General features: G+C 34.4%; 2 protein-coding genes across 2 annotated transcripts; one reads left to right on the top strand and one right to left on the bottom strand.

The window, feature by feature from the left end:
• Positions 1-2,387: 2,387 nt before the first annotated feature.
• On the top strand, positions 2,388-7,189 carry LOC113289402 (NADPH--cytochrome P450 reductase-like). The gene is made up of 17 exons (XM_026538651.1): positions 2,388-2,833; positions 3,317-3,376; positions 3,476-3,552; positions 3,654-3,711; positions 3,795-3,878; positions 3,958-3,994; positions 4,137-4,206; positions 4,340-4,534; positions 4,617-4,709; positions 4,886-5,111; positions 5,200-5,283; positions 5,451-5,699; positions 5,799-5,933; positions 6,019-6,096; positions 6,238-6,360; positions 6,439-6,552; positions 6,647-7,189. Exons 1-17 carry the CDS (start codon positions 2,546-2,548, stop codon positions 6,725-6,727), a joined length of 2,052 nt encoding a protein of 683 aa, XP_026394436.1. The 5' UTR covers positions 2,388-2,545; the 3' UTR covers positions 6,728-7,189.
• Positions 7,190-7,276: 87 nt separating this feature from the next.
• LOC113289403 (protein SKIP34) lies at positions 7,277-7,942 on the bottom strand. The gene has a single exon (XM_026538652.1). The coding sequence runs from the start codon at positions 7,801-7,803 to the stop codon at positions 7,516-7,518; it is 288 nt and encodes a 95-aa protein (XP_026394437.1). The 5' UTR covers positions 7,804-7,942; the 3' UTR covers positions 7,277-7,515.
• Positions 7,943-16,572: the final 8,630 nt, after the last annotated feature.

The raw sequence follows: 16,572 nt of genomic DNA, 5'->3' as shown, positions 1-16,572 counted from the left end.
ACTTTAAAAGAATTAAAAGCTTTAAGTAAAAGCTTAATGTCTTGGATGGTTCTCATATTCTTCCATCTAACAGCCAGAACTTCGTTATTGATTGAATTGACTACTATCTCTGCATCAGCTACCAAATGAATGTTATCCAGATCCATTGCTTTAGCCCATCTCAGCCCCTCCAGTACAGCTCTGCACTCTCCAGCCTCTACATCAATTAATCCAGCTGCATAGGATCCTTTGAAGCCAACTCTTGCACCTGAAGTGTTATACAACACAATGCCATAGCCACACTCATTAGTATCAGGGTCAAAAGATGTATCAACAAAGAATTTAAAAACAAAAAATTCATCTATAATATCTTGCAAGCATAATGAGCTGTTAGAGTGAGAGTCATATTGAGCAGAATTAATTTGTGGATAGGAATTTGAACTGTCTTGAGTGCAGGCAGTGTAGCTATTCAACGAAAACTGAATTCTGGTGACTGTGGTCATAGGATTCAGCTTCTTATCTTGAAAGACACAATCACATCTTTCCTTCCATATAATCCAGCTTTCCACCATTAACAAACTTCTCAAGTTGTTGATTTCCTTACTTCCAGCATTCTGAACATCACTGAACCATGAGATAATCCATTCTTTTACAGACTGGCATTGAGAGATAATCTAGTCAATATTGATATTAAGAAAGCGCCATAATGCTTTAGCATGTGAATAACTAATAAGAATGTGGAAAGGTGTTTCTTCATCTTCCTTGCAGATCTCACAATGTGTTTCCATATCATGCATAGCTTGAGATAATCTGACTCTTGTAGGGACTATATTTTTCAGACACTTCCATACAAATAATAGAACACGATGTGGAAGCTTCATTTTCCAAAGAGCTTTCCAAATTGATGTTGGAACATCACTTAAAGCAATCTGATTCTGAACTTTGGCTTTTGTGAGTTTATTGTAAGCAGTTTTAACAGAAAAAACACCATCTTTAGAAGGAGCCCATCTAACTATGTCTTGTTCTTCATGAGAGAGATGCATTTTTTTGATTCTATCAACAATATCTGGACTGAAAAGATCATTGAGGAGAGAATATTCCAGTTGTTAGGCTAAGGAAGAATTATCTCACTGACAAATTTATATTGTAGGTGATGAGGATGAAGTGGCACAACTCTGATGTCAAGCCCTATGATCTACCTGTCAGCCCAGATTTTAGTATTATTGCCATTGTTAACTTCCATGATGTAGTGTTGTTGAAGAATAGAGAGACCAGGTTCAACCCCTTTCCAGGTCCAAGATGAATTGCTCTTTTCTCCTTCAAGATGTAGAAACTCTTCTTTCTTAAAGAACTCTTATAGAAGCTCATACTTCCAAAGTTATCAAAGGTATTTCAGTTGTAAGAGGAGCACCACCTATAAATCATTTTCATTTTGCTGATGATTGTCTCATTTTTACTCAAGCCAATTTAACCAGTGTGAATAATCTTCTTCAAGTCTTGAAGGATTTTAGTTCACAATCTGGTCAGGTCATTAATTTTGACAAGTCTTCTGTTTTTTTATAGTAACAACATGGATCCATTTGTGTGCAATGCTCTCAGTAGCATTTTGGGAGTTCAAAGTATGGAGAAAAATGAGAAATATCTGGGCTCAGCATTTTCATCTAAAGATTTGCTTTTTTCTATTGGCACTTGCTGACAACAGTCTTCCGACAAAGGATATGTTAACAAGGAAAGGAATTGAAGTAGATCAAAAATGCCTATTTTGCTCTCGTAATGAATCTGTAAGTCATCTTTTTCTTCACTGTGATTTTGCAGATAAAATTCGGAGATAGTTTAAGGGTAAGCTGACTGGAGGTTTACATGCGCGTTTCTAGAGATATCTTTCAAAAATATCTACTCAAGGGATGGCCCACCTTCTGTTTTCAGTAGCCAATACATGTTGTTTTTTTTTAATTATTATTATTTGTTAATACCGATACACAGTAAACCAATGCATTGAAAAAAAATAGATGCGCCTAGAAAACTAAGTCTGCCAATTATCCAAACTATCCCTAATTAATACCCACAATGTATACTCATGAAAATATTTTAAAGTGGCAAAATAGGAAACAGAATATGCAGCTTCAACTAACCATAGTTGGCTTTATATAATAGAATAGATATATTCTTGAAATTGTCCTTGTGCAAATGCAGGCACACGGTTCTTTTGCTACAAGGTTCGTTAGTGCGTTATTGTTAGGGTAGATGTGAGTTTCCTTCTGTCACCACCTGAAAATATACATCGACAGACTGGAAATTAAATGATACATTAAATACTAAATAGTCCTAATTTTTCTTCTTTATTGACGCTTAAACATAGAATTCAGTCAACGACCCCACTCGGAAAGGGCTTTAAAGACCCGAGTTTTCGTATCTTCTGTTCCTTTCCGTTCTGGTTTTGGGAATTTAGTCCCTTGTTAGTATCTTCTAGGGTTTGAAAAGAAGCACAGGGAGAAGCAAAAGTCGAATCTACTTGAAATACATTCGATTGCTTCTCTCTGTTTAAGCTTCAGAGTCTCTGCTAATTATGGGTTCGAATAATTTAGCTAATTCGATTGAATCGATGTTAGGAATATCAATAGGATCAGAATATATTTCTGACCCAATTTTCATTATGGTCACAACTGTAGCTTCAATGCTGATTGGATTTGGTTTCTTCGTATGTATGAAATCTTCGTCTTCTCAATCAAAACCTATTGAAACTTATAAACCAATAATTGATAAAGAAGAAGAGGAGATTGAAGTTGATCCTGGTAAAATTAAGCTCACTATATTTTTTGGTACTCAGACTGGTACTGCTGAAGGATTTGCTAAGGTAAAGTACAATTTATTTATTTTTGGCAATTCGTTGCAAGATTTTTTTTGGGGTTTAACTGTATTTGCCAAATTTGGGATTTTTTTTGTGTTCATTTCATTGGTAGGAATATTTTTTGGGGTTTAACTGTACTTACACGATTTGTAGGAATGTTCTTTGAATTTTGGTTAGCAGAATAGAACACCTTAGTCTTAGAGAATGGTGAATTTTAATACTTTGCTCTTTTGGTATAGTTAATGGACGGGAAACTGCATAAACTTTGTTGTGAACTTTTTGTGTACGTAACTTAGTTTTTGAGATTGAAAACCATGGGAGAAAGATGTACAATGCAGTTGAATCCGTACTTACTTTTTCTACTTTACTGTAAATTCTATAATGCCTTAAAGTCCATATTTCGTTTTCTTTGGTTTTAAGGTGCTTGATGTTGAGCCTGGGTGCTTGAATTTTTTGTTGTATTTTGGCTCAAGGTTGTGTTTGTTGTAGGCATTGGCAGAAGAAATTAAGGCAAAGTACAAGAAAGCAGTTGTTAAAGTAGTTGACCTGGTAAGTGTTATGAATTGTTGTCTGCAGCTTATGAAATGCCTGCTGATTTTAGTTTTTTGATTGGCGTTTATGTCTCTTTAATTTCTGTATCTTCTCTAGGATGACTATGCAGCCGAGGATGATCAATATGAAGAGAAATTAAAGAAAGAGTCTTTGGTGTTTTTCATGGTAGCCACGTAAGAAAAAATCTCTTCTCTGAAGTCTTAACATGATTTTGTTATAAACTCTCGACTAATGAGAGGTTGATCAGTTATGTAATGAAACTATGATACTGCAGTTATGGTGATGGTGAGCCAACTGACAATGCTGCGAGATTTTACAAATGGTTCACTCAGGTGATTCTTGTGCATATAGCTAGTTTTTGTATTGCTAAGTTTTCCATTAAGTTTTTTGTGACAAGACTGGATATTGCTGCCAGGAACATGAAAGGGGAGAGTGGCTTCAGCAACTAACTTATGGTGTTTTTGGTTTGGGTAACCGTCAATACGAGCATTTCAACAAGGTAATTCTTTTGCCTTTTCAAGATCTTCACTTTAAAATTGTTTGTACAAGGCATTTACTAAATCATCCTTGCGAAACAGATCGCGGTAGATGTGGATGAGCAACTCGGTAAACAAGGTATGTGTCTAATTGTATGCTTTTTTTATAAGCTGATGACTGTTTATGACATTTATCCTTGATAGAGTTTCTTGTTGGTAACTTCTCCAGCAGTCCTGTGTTTATATTTTCATAACTCCAAAATTGACTACACGTCTTGTAGGTGCAAAGCGCATTGTTCAAGTGGGGCTCGGTGACGATGATCAATGCATTGAAGATGATTTTACTGCTTGGTATATCTTTTGTTGCTTCACTAAAACACTATCACTAAATTTTGTTTCCTTCTTTTGTTGCTTGTTTATTTCAAATTCGACTTCTATTTTGATGGCTTCATTTATTCTGGGTACTTACATAAATTCCATTCAGGCGAGAATTGTTGTGGACTGAATTGGATCAGTTGCTCAAAGATGAGGATGCTGCTCCTTCAGTGGCTACACCGTATATTGCTACTGTTCCTGAATACAGGGTAGTGATTCACGAAACTACGGTCGCGGCTCTGGATGATAAACACATAAATACTGCTAACGGCGATGTTGCATTTGATATTCTCCATCCTTGCAGGTAAGGGAAAACATGCATATGCTGGTTCTTTTCCTATCACAACTATTTAATCACCACTGCTATCAATTTATCTTACCTGCAGAACCATTGTTGCTCAACAAAGAGAGCTCCACAAACCCAAGTCTGATAGATCCTGTATACATCTGGAGTTCGACATATCAGGCTCTTCCCTTACGTAAGTACTTTTACCATAATTTTGCTTGTTCGGCGTAGTTCTAGTCCTACTCTTTTATGTTCGTAGTCATGCAATTGCCAGAATGAACGAAATGAAACACTTTGATCATAAAATCCAAGAACCACATTTGCCCTAGTATTTCATATAAATGGTGTTTGAATTTTTCTTCTTCCCAGATATGAGACTGGAGATCATGTTGGTGTTTATGCTGAGAACTGCGATGAAACTGTCGAGGAAGCAGGGAAGCTGTTGGGTCAACCCCTGGATTTGCTGTTTTCAATTCACACGGATAAAGAAGACGGGTCACCCCAGGGAAGCTCATTACCACCTCCTTTCCCAGGTCCTTGCACCTTACGATCTGCCCTAGCACGCTATGCTGATCTTTTGAATCCTCCTAGAAAGGTGATGAGTGGTCCGGCTAATATTAATCTTTTGTACTATGCTATCTCTGTTATATTGTAATGCTGATCTTTTGTGATGGAAATTTCAGGCTTCTCTGATTGCTCTGTCCGCTCATGCATCTGTACCCAGTGAAGCAGAGAGATTGCGCTTTTTGTCATCACCTCTGGGAAAGGTTAACATAACTATAATTTTTATTTATTTACATTATTTTCGTGTTGTTATACCAACCCTTGAGCACTTTTTTAAAAAAAAATTTCCTATTATTTTATTGCAAAGTGCATGTGTACTACTTGTTGACTTGATATATGTTTTTAGAGCTTCTGCTGTGCTTTTTTGTAGAATGAGTATTCAAAATGGGTAGTTGGAAGTCAGAGGAGTCTTTTGGAGATCATGGCCGAGTTTCCATCAGCAAAACCCCCTCTTGGTGTTTTCTTTGCTGCAGTAGCCCCTCGCTTACCGCCTCGATACTATTCTATCTCATCCTCTCCTAAGTTTGCTCCCTCAAGAATTCATGTGACGTGTGCTTTAGTATATGGTCAAAGCCCTACCGGAAGGGTTCACCGAGGAGTGTGTTCGACATGGATGAAGGTTGGAATTGACCCTGATTCATGCTTCTTTTTTACTTATTGAAGTAACTAATAGAATGAGAGTCAACCATGATCTAATCAGCTGTTTGGGTATCATTAGCATGCAGTTCCTCAGGATAGCTGGGCTCCTATTTTTGTTCGAACGTCAAACTTCAAGTTACCAGCTGACCCCTCAACTCCAATTATCATGGTGGGACCTGGTACAGGGTTAGCTCCTTTCAGAGGATTTCTGCAGGTATTAGAAGACATCTTAAATATTCAAGTTATAGCTTTTTTTCTTTTGGATTGAAAGAAAGAGTCTAACCTTCATATTCTATCAGGAAAGAATGGCCCTCAAGGAAAATGGTGCTCAACTTGGCCCAGCAGTGCTCTTTTTCGGATGTAGGAATCGTAATATGGTAATTGGTCATTTTGATTATGGAAGACTGTTTTCGCATTTTGTCACCACATCAAGTTAAATTATTGCTTCAATTGAACTGATAAACAAGGCACATTATTCGGGACTGTAAAGCTTTCTTAATGCTGATTTTCTATTACAGGACTTCATTTATGAAGACGAACTAAACAACTTCGTGGAACGAGGAGTAATTTCGGAGCTAGTTATTGCCTTTTCACGTGAAGGGGAAAAGAAGGAATATGTTCAACATAAGATGATGGAGAAAGTAAGTAGGCAGGACTGGTTTTATTATTGATTTTGGTTCCTTTCATGAGTGTAACTCTTAGTTGTATGTTATCCGCAGGCAACGGATGTATGGAATGTGATATCAGGGGACGGTTATCTCTATGTGTGTGGTGATGCCAAGGGAATGGCCAGAGATGTCCATCGCACGTTGCATACCATTGCCCAAGAACAGGTACTGAGATTTTAATTAATGAAAAAAAGCTGCAAGAATTATGTAGCGTGACATTTATTTAGGCATTTTAGTTTAACATGGATTTTGTTTTCAGGGACCCATGGAATCATCTGCTGCCGAAGCTGCAGTAAAGAAACTCCAAGTTGAAGAACGATATCTAAGAGATGTCTGGTGATCGAATGTAGCTTGCCAAGTCCCCTTTTCTTGGCTGGTCTGTTTATGGTTTCTATTATATTATTGATCCTCCTCTGAAAATCCCAAGCACTTCCAGACATCCCTCGATTCTTCCTCCAGTGGTTCCAAATCGAAGCTCGGTATAATTGAGAGCAGTGCAATTGTGACTACATGAGAAGCAAACATCGAATACCATAGAATTAGAAAGATCAAAATTCTCTTATCAGAACAATGTTACAGGCAAAACTGTGTTTGCTTAATATAAATTTCACACCATGGGTGTGGACAACACTGAAACAGTATTAGCTATACCAACAAAGTTATGCAAGGAAACACAAACTAGTTAGATCTTCTCTTTGGATTGATTACTGTAAGTTCTAACCAGATGATAGATTGTACTTAAAGATTCTTGTTTTCTTATGGCTACCGAGAGGATTATATTAATGCATTTAGAGTTTTGAGATCTTTCTTCTCCCTGTACCAATGCTCTTGGGTGTTGATTCAAGACCTTTTGAGCAACTTATACCACTACAGTTTTCGAAAATCTAAATGCAATGGTAAACCCCGTACAAGTATTAATTTCATTCTTCAACCCAGCATATCCAGAATTGAGTTTCTAAACCCTAAATAAATTACCTAAGAATAGCAATAACTTAATCAAAATAATGGACTAAACACAGAGAAGAAATGATCAATAAACACAAGGCAACAACGAAAATCTGAATAAAAACAAGTTTCGATTTTTCCTCTTTACTTTGGGGAAACTCGAAACCCTAATTAAGAAACTGATTACAATTTTTCAGGAGAAGAAATTTGAATTAACGCCTGTTGCTGCTCACGAAGTCTTGTCCTGAGGTAGGCTTCAAGGATTTGCATAACAGATAAGAATCGTTTCATACTTTCTAATCTCCGACTCAACTCAGCTTCTCTTGCCCTAGCTCGCGCTAGACGTGCTTCAGTTTCAGCTAAATCACCTCTGAGAATTTCGATCATCCGATTATCATCAGCTGATGGAAGTCCTCTCGATGTATTTATTTCTTCAACCAACCTAAACAACCTCTGTTGATCGAAACACATCTTTGAATTTTTAGTTTTGATGTTCGCCCTTAAGAAAACCTAGAACATATACGGAATAAACGGTTTGCAGAAGATAGACGAGAGATTGAGCGAGGAGATGAGAGAGACCGAGCTATTTTAATGGTGGTTGGTAAATAGTCGTTTGTTTAGACTTTATATTTAGTCAGAGTCAGACCCAATAAATGGGTAATATAGTAATTAAAAATTAAAATGAATTATGAAATGTGTTATGCTAATCTTAGACGCTAATATATATATTTACGTGGCACCTACTCGTCACATACTAGCTAATTTTCAAAGTCGTAGTATCTTCATCAATTTTTACCTATTAAATCCCTCTTATATATATATATATTTTTATTTTATTTTTCTTTTTTATTTTGACTCAAAGAGAGCAAGATATATTAAAAGATCAATTCCTCACCAAGACGGTAAGAAACTGAAAGAGAGAAAGAAACAAGACAACTCGATTATAACAGAGCTGCAAAAACTGAAACTACTACATTACAACCCCCGATTGTTCAAAACAATATTGAGTGTATTCCCTCAAAAATGGTAGTCCCCGTGCACCAATTATGAATTAGAACCTTGACACTATCTTTCAACTCATGTATAGTTTTATACTTCCCATTGAATACTCTGGCATTTCTTTCCGTCCAGACTGCCCACCAGATTGCAAATGGTATAATGTCCCAAATCTTATGCTTCAAACTGTAATGAGAACCTTTCCTCCTTTTCCACTCCCAAATTGTGTCCCTGACTGACTCCTGAAACACTCACTGAAGATTGTAACCTGACAAGAAGTAAACACAAATCTCCCTTGTAGTTTCACAGTGTAGAAAAATATGATGGTTAGACTCTGCTGGTTTCTTGCATAATAGACAGCCATCAACCATGATTAAATTCTTGGAAGTATCCATAGTTGGTGCAGCAACAAAGCATAAATTCCACACACATTTGTAAGGAAAATAGATTATCCCCTCTATATCTAGATCCTTGTAGCATTCTTTCACAGAAAAAGGCTTATTATCATTTTGCCATACTCTATGATCCTCTGCATCACCCCTTCTAAATATTGAAACCAAGTCTAGCAAATGAGCAACATCCTCTATTTCCTCATCTTTTAAGTTCCTGCAAAAAGCAAGGTTCCAACTGTTATCTTCATTGTTCTCCATCACCTCTTGAATAGTGGCCTCCTGCAATCTGCTTAGATGAAATAATGTTGGAAATAAACCCATTAAAGAATGGTCATTCAACCATTTATCCTTCTAGAAAAGGCATCTCCCTTGCTCACATTAAAAGTAGTATTCATCTCTACTTGTTCTCTGCTTTTCGAAATACCAGCCCAAAGACTCTTGCCGACAGGTTTAGTTATCTAGGAAGGAAAGCTCTTTCAATTCCACCAAATTTGTGGTTAACAATTCTTCTCCAAAGTGCATTCTCCTCATTGTCATACCTCCAGATCCACTTCGCATGAAGAGATTTATTCATTAATCTCAGCTTTTTGATACCCACTCCACCTCCTTCTTTAGGCAATTTTAGTTTTTTAATTTTTTGTTCACAGTACCCCATAAAAACTGCCTCATGACAGTTTCCATCTGCTTTTCCACAAAAGCAGGAATCTGAAAAAGAGAGAGATAGTAAATAGGAAAAATAGATAGAACATTTTGAATCAACATTAATCTTCCTCCCTTAGACAGATATTTCCTTTGCCACAAAGAAAGCTTCTTCTGAAATTTTTGAATGATCACATCCCATACTCCAACAATCTTAGATTTACTGCCCAAAGGTATCCTTAAATATTTCATTGGGAGAGAGGTTAGTTGATAACCGAAAATTGTAGCACTTTCAACAACATTAACTGCATTACCAACAGGTACAAAAGCACTTTTCTTGAAGTTAACCTTCAAACCAAACACCAACTCAAAACCAAGAACTATTTTCTTTAGATTTTTAACCTGCTCACAATTGTCATATAGAAACACAATTAGGTCATCTGCAATTGTAGATGATTGATTTCAAAAGAATTTGTTGCAGGTTTGAAACCAGAAATCAAGTTCAAAGATGCTGCTTTCTTGATCAAGAGTGATAAGACTTCAACCCACCAGAATAAACAAAAATGAAGACAATGGGTCACCCTGTTTGATTCCTTTGCTACTTCTGAATAAGTTAGATGCAGTCTCATTTACAACCATAGAAAATCTTGTGTTTGATATGCACCATCTAATCCAGTTCTTCCTCACATTACCAAAACCAAATCTAGTAAATGTATAATCCAAAAAGCTCCAACTTACATTATCAAAAGCTTTTGATAGGTCCATTTTAACCATTAAGCCAGGAGTATCATCTGTTTCCCTTGAATCAATCAATTCTGAAGCAATCAATATACCATTTGTAATCTGCCTGCTATCAACAAAAGCTCATTGAAATTCTGAAATGATTGAAGGAAGTACCTGTTTTAATCTATCAGCAAGTAACTTAGAAATGATCTTGTAAATTCCACTAATTAGACTAATTGGTCTGAAAAAGTGCATGGAAGAAGCACCATCACATTTTGGAATCAATATTATATTTAATTATTTATGCAATTCAACATCCAGTCTAACTTTCCTGTTTGTTCAAATTCTTTCATAACTGCCATTAGGTCCACTTTGATTATCTTCCAGACTGCTTTGAAGAATTCCATTACATAACCATCGGGACTAGGGGATTTTTTATTACCGAAACTCCATATTACCTGCTTCACTTCTTCTTCCTCAATTGGCTTTTCTAAGCTAATACTTTGTTGAACAGTAAGACTAGGAAGAACAAGCTCATCATAAGATGGCTTGACATTCACCTCTTCATTGAAAAGTTCCTCATAAAATTTCTTTGCTTCTTCATTAATCTTTTGCTTATCATGACACATTTCACCACCCATCAACAATGCATTTATTGAGTTGAATTTTTGTTTATATGAAGTATTCTTATGAAAAAACTTTGAATTTCTTTCACCTTCTGCCACCCATTGACCTTTAGATCTAGAAAACCATTTCCTAGAAATCTCTTTATAGTTTCAGAAGACCTTCTTCCTTCTTATAAAGAAGAGGACCAAACATTTAGGGTCAAGCTAATTTTCGAAAGAAAACCAATATGTGCCAAAACACAAAATAGTGGCTGGATTATGTTCATCAAAATATGTAAATAACATGAACTTGAGTTTTTTAGTTTTAGATTTCCTAATGAAATTAAAGTAGCAGTTACCCAATTAGTAGTAACAGTAGCCAAGAATTAACCAAAGTATCTCACGCATCAGTAGTAATCTGAATTAGTCTTTAGATGTCTGTAACAGAACGAATTGGCAAGCTGACTCGACTTTGGAGATGTGGTACCAATTGTAGTAATATATGAACTTGATGATGATCTTGCAAGAGTTTCCCCTGTCTTTGTTTTCATCATTAAGCCTAAAACAAGTAAATCTAAAACTACAACTATATATAAAAACTCAAACTAACAAAACTAACATTAAGAGATAAATAAATAGGAGTTGCATGAAATAAAAATACAACATTAGGCTTGAAACAAATAAAGCTAAGACTGACAGATAACTGAGAGCAGATTGAAGACCCAATATACTCGGAGTTGACGGAGCTGATGTCGTTGTTGCAACTTTGTTGGAACTCACTACTGGAAATGATTTTCTGGCTCGATCCCTTCTCTAAAACGAAAAATCAAATCCGCACAAAACACGCCAATATCAAATCATGAAAAAACAAAGGACATGAATGCGTGATAACATGTGAAAAGGACTTTGGGTGCAGATCTGAGCAAAGTGACGTTCAAAATATTAGGGTTTGTGCTTTTCTTTTTTTAGAAGAAAGGAGGAGATAAAAGTAATATGACATCTGCTCCAATTTTTTTTAGAATATGAATACATATAGCTATAAACTTGATAATTTTGTTACTAGGTGTCTGATCAATTTAGTGCAAGCTATAATATGGCTAGGGTTGTACATGATACCGTTCGACTTTTTTCTGAATTAAGACTGAAATTATGAGACTTGGTTTATTGTTTTATGAAAACGAAATCAATCCACATGTCCGAATTGGTTCGTCTTATAATTGTACCAACTTGGTTCGGTGTAGAACTGTCGATTTTCAAAACTCCAAGTATCTGACAGTTTATATTTTACAATAATTTATTTTTTAATTACTTTGAAAAAACTAGTTGTTACAACCACAATAAAGTTTCATAGAAATGAAAGTAGGAATCTGACATGTCTAGCATTAATTTACAATTAGATCTATAAAAACTTAGCTAACCACAAAATATATTCCTTCACTGCTAGATTACTGCACTGCCAAAAAATACCACCTAATATACCATTCAGATCATTTACAAGAATGAGGTTATCTGACTTAAAAATAACTTAGTCATATGAAGCTGCAAACATCATTTTTATAGTAGATATGAAGGTAGTTGAGGTGAATGGAGGTATAAGATGTGAAAGAGGAGGATGTCGAGGTGGAAACATCGCAGTTGAAAAGTCGATGCTTGCATAAAAACAAATATTCAAGTATTCAGTATTGGGTATTCTTTTTATGAATGTACGCGGTAAGTTTTATCAGAAACTGATGGAGTTAATTGCATGCCTTTAAAACTTTACGCGGTTGGAAATAAACTGCAACTAAATCTGACATGAGAAAATAATATCAGGCTAAAACCAAAATGAGAAAAAAAAAACTTCACAAATATCAACACATATATCTAAAGTATGATGGAGACAAAAAAACACGTATATATACAAAGAGATATAGGGATAAACATATATCAATGCCTTCATATTTGCTTCTAGTGAACCAATAAATTTGACACATCAATAAGCTTGTACTTTCCAGCTTAAATTCCATATTCAACAATCCAAAAATAAAACAAAATCAGGAATATCTTAAAGTTTTTTGTTTAATGCTTAGCAAACAACAATCAAAGTATTAAATACCATGTTATAGGACTATTATTACCAAGTATTAAGAGGTACAAGTAATCTTATTTGATGAAACATCTTATGTTTCTATCGTTTAAAGTCTTCTTTTGGATCAAGAAGCCTTTAATAGTATCGTTGGTGAGAAACTAAGTCGTAGTATTATTTTAGTTTTCGTTGTTTGTTTACCTAATTAATAACTAACAATACAATTATTTTCGATAGATCAAACTTGTTTATTATTTGGTCATTCTGTTTTGATATAAGGCTACTCAAGTTTCTTTGAGGGTTCACTAAACAATTCTAAATAATTTTAAGTGATTCTAAATATTTTGATAAAACTTTTGATCCATCAAAGGTTAACAGACTCCATTATGTATATGTTGATCAATAGTGGAATCAAGTTGCTTGCAATGGTTACTTTGAAGATTAAGACTTGAAGACTTTTATTTTTGATTCTGATATTTTTGTTACGTCTTGCATATTTTATTTTCTGGGATCCACAAGCTGTTTATCTTGATAGACATAAGATGAATAGAAAGATCACAAATTGTCTAGTTGCATTAACTTGATCTGATAGAGCTTTTTCACTAAGATTGTTAGTTTGATAATAAGTATCTTAGTTTGATCATTGACCAAGGAGTTTATTGATATAAACCAAAGGTTCTTTACTCTATATATCACTTATCTAAAGATTAATTTGGGTGATCGATAAAGGATTTGGTTGCTAGAATAAATTTAGTCCTTTGCTACTTGAGGTTATGATCTAAAGGAGTTGAGAACTTAGTCTTCACAATGATGAAGCAACTCCAGACAGTTGACTATGTATTGGAATTTATGTGCACATGCTAGATTGATTTCAGGTGTAAGGTTACTGAAGGAACTGAGTACTAAAAGAATGTTTATTTGGTCTTTTAACTATACGAAATTGCGGTAGTCAATTTTTATAGCGGCTTAATTCGAGAGTACTCAAAACTGGACTAGGTCCCTGGGGTTTTCTGCCAGGCAGTTTTCCTTGTTAACAAAGTCTTATTGTGTTGTGTGATTGCTTTACCTTCCACATTATAATTATTCTCATAATTATAATTAAATAATCATACTTGTGCGTTGATCATCTTGGTAACGATTCATAATTAGTTCGTTTCGAACTTTGACTATTACAAAGTACACGTTGTTGAAATAATCTTCTATACGTTATTGTTTCAGAAAGGTTATACAAGGTGTGTCTTCGTTAAATTTATCCACGATAAATTAATAACTTCGCTAAGGTAATATTTTTTGCCAATCATGACTTGGGCCAATGTGCTAAATTAATAAACCCGCTAAATTTATCAGATAATAAAAATTTTAAGTTTCTAATATGGCCCAACTAATATAATTAATAATCAGTGTGATAACACTATATTAGAGTGCTCATTAAAAGTTAGACATTTATAATTAATAGACATCTGCGGTTATTTTTTTTATTCACATTTATAATACATTAGACTTCATCTTTAATTTTTTGTACTCCTTTGAAAAGTTCCGAAATGATTCTATTGTTTTTTCTTTTTCTTATTTTAATTTTAACATTAAAGTATATACATTTATGAGTCCAAATTTGTGCATCCCTCTAAAACCGGGGTGCACGTTCTTGCCTCTCCTATTGGCCCAGATATGTCAAGGTGGTTTTCTAAATTTTGTTATTTTTTTTTTTGTTTAATAAATTAATTTCTCCCGTTAAAGTCTCTTTTCTCCTTATTTTCCTCTTCCGATAACAACGAAGAAAAAAAAGTCAAGATCGAATAAACAATTTGCACCTGGATCTTCGTCAATTTATATTGTCATTCATGTGTTGTTGGTGATAAATTATTGTTACTACGCCATGATATCAACCGAGAAGATGATAAAATATTTAGATTACTGGTTTATTTCATGATCATGATTTTCTTTTAATCCTCTGCCCTTTTTTTAATAAGATGTTGATGAAGATATTTATGACAAGAACTACCGGTTACTGAATTTCGATCAGTTGGAAGGACGTGATTATGTTTATTTATACATATCTAAACATTGATGGATCTGATCTACTTCTTTCAACTTGTTTCTCATTAAATATCATTTTGAACTGCTGCATCTGTAATATCCTGTGTTTTTCAAATAGAGAGATGCATGATGAAATGACTGAATGAATTTATTGCTGGGGAGACATAACCACCCTTTTTATAGATGATAATCTTTCTTCTCATCTTCCGGTGTTGCTTACATTATAAGTTTTTTTTAAATAATTTTTTTAAACCATCCGTAGATTCTTCCATTAAAGGTTATCAAATGAGAACAATTGAGTAAACAGAGTGATGGTTAAACTTGGAACCTTTTGTACTTGATTTTGTTAACAATAACAAAAGTTCAGAATGATAATTTTTTTAAAAATAGAGTAGTTTTTTTCTTTCTCTTTTTGAAGTATGAAATAGAGTAGTTAGTCCGGGGTAGAGAAGATATAAAAGAAGAATGGGGATTGTAGATTTATGAAGGCTAACAAAAACTTGAATTTTAAACACCTTCAAGATGAACCCAACGATGATGAATTTAGAGTGACAACGAATAAAGAAGACAGAGACCAAATATTCTTTGTTTTTTCCTTTTTTAGTTGGGAAATTGGTTTTTAAATGGAAAATTAACTGGAAATAAGTGATTTCTACCGCAATTATCGTCCAATCAAAGAAGCAGGAATGTGCACCCCGGTTTTAGAGGGGTGCACAGATTTGCACTCTACATCTATACACATAATTAATATGCCACAAAACAATTAGAAAATAATTTGAATTGTAAATAAAATCTCTAGATATTTGATATTGCACACTTATTTTAGTGTAAAATTAAATTTGGTATGTTTCCATATAATAATAACTTATTAATTTATCGGTAAATTAATACATCGCTAAATTGATAGAATTTAGCAGTCCCAAAATTATTAATTTATCGAAGTTTTACTTAGGTTGATATAGAAAAGATTATACTGTACTCTGTACACTCGTCATTTCAGATCCAATAACCCAAAACTGATCATGGACCAAACTTTTTTGTCTTACGTAGATTTATCTTGTGACCTAAAAATTTATCTTGTTACCTAAATTATTGGTGATGCAAAATCTATTTTGTGACCTAATAGATGTTTAGTACAATACATGTGCCCTAAATTTTGCAATGTAGCTCGAATTTTGTTATTAACTTACATCACTACTTAAAATTTGTTATTGTTTATTATTTTTCCCATAACCCAAAATTAGTACTTGACACCCAAATATACTCTGTATGAAAAAATAACGTAATACTAACCAAAAATTAACCTTACTTTTCACCAGACTCATTACCGTTTTTCTCTTAGGATTTATTACCCAATGTCACCATGGACGAAGGAAATTTTAAGAACATTTATGAGGATACACTGTATGGATGTGGTGATATTTTCAAAGAAGATCTTGGTGCGAGTCTGAATGACGTCGATGTATAGAATCATATTCCGATTGATGTAATCTTCAATAAGGAAGTTGTTTGGGTCTAGGGGGTGGTAGATGGCAGGGGGTGTACTTCTCTATCTCTGTCAATTTTGATATCTAATCAAAGAAATAAAGAATTAAGCTCATTGATAAATACATAAATAAATAACATGTATGAGTTGAGCTCTGAGGATCCGAGAGTGACTCGCGACTTTTCATCTCCTCGATCTAGTTTTCTGCGTCTGACATTCATTAATTCAGGTGTTGTTCTTAGTAATTTGTCTTCATTTTCTCGTTTTTTTAACAATGATAGGTCATTAATCCAAGTG

This window comes from Papaver somniferum, chromosome 6 (assembly GCF_003573695.1).
Source record: "Papaver somniferum cultivar HN1 chromosome 6, ASM357369v1, whole genome shotgun sequence".
In the NCBI taxonomy this organism is placed as follows: Eukaryota; Viridiplantae; Streptophyta; class Magnoliopsida; order Ranunculales; family Papaveraceae; genus Papaver; species Papaver somniferum.
The sequence above is the reverse complement of the archived record's forward strand: the minus strand, read 5'-3'. Positions and strand labels throughout refer to the sequence as shown.

What these genes read in the sequence shown, in the direction of transcription:
- LOC113289402 (XM_026538651.1), top strand. Translation starts at nt 2,546, where the DNA reads ATGGGTTCGAATAATTTAGCTAATTCGATTGAATCGATGTTAGGAATA. An exon ending in TGAGCAACTCGGTAAACAAG is followed by an intron (nt 3,995 to 4,136) that starts GTATGTGTCTAA and finishes CACGTCTTGTAG; the next exon opens with GTGCAAAGCGCATTGTTCAA. An exon ending in GATATTCTCCATCCTTGCAG is followed by an intron (nt 4,535 to 4,616) that starts GTAAGGGAAAAC and finishes TCTTACCTGCAG; the next exon opens with AACCATTGTTGCTCAACAAA.
- LOC113289403 (XM_026538652.1), bottom strand. Translation starts at nt 7,803, where the DNA reads ATGTGTTTCGATCAACAGAGGTTGTTTAGGTTGGTTGAAGAAATAAAT.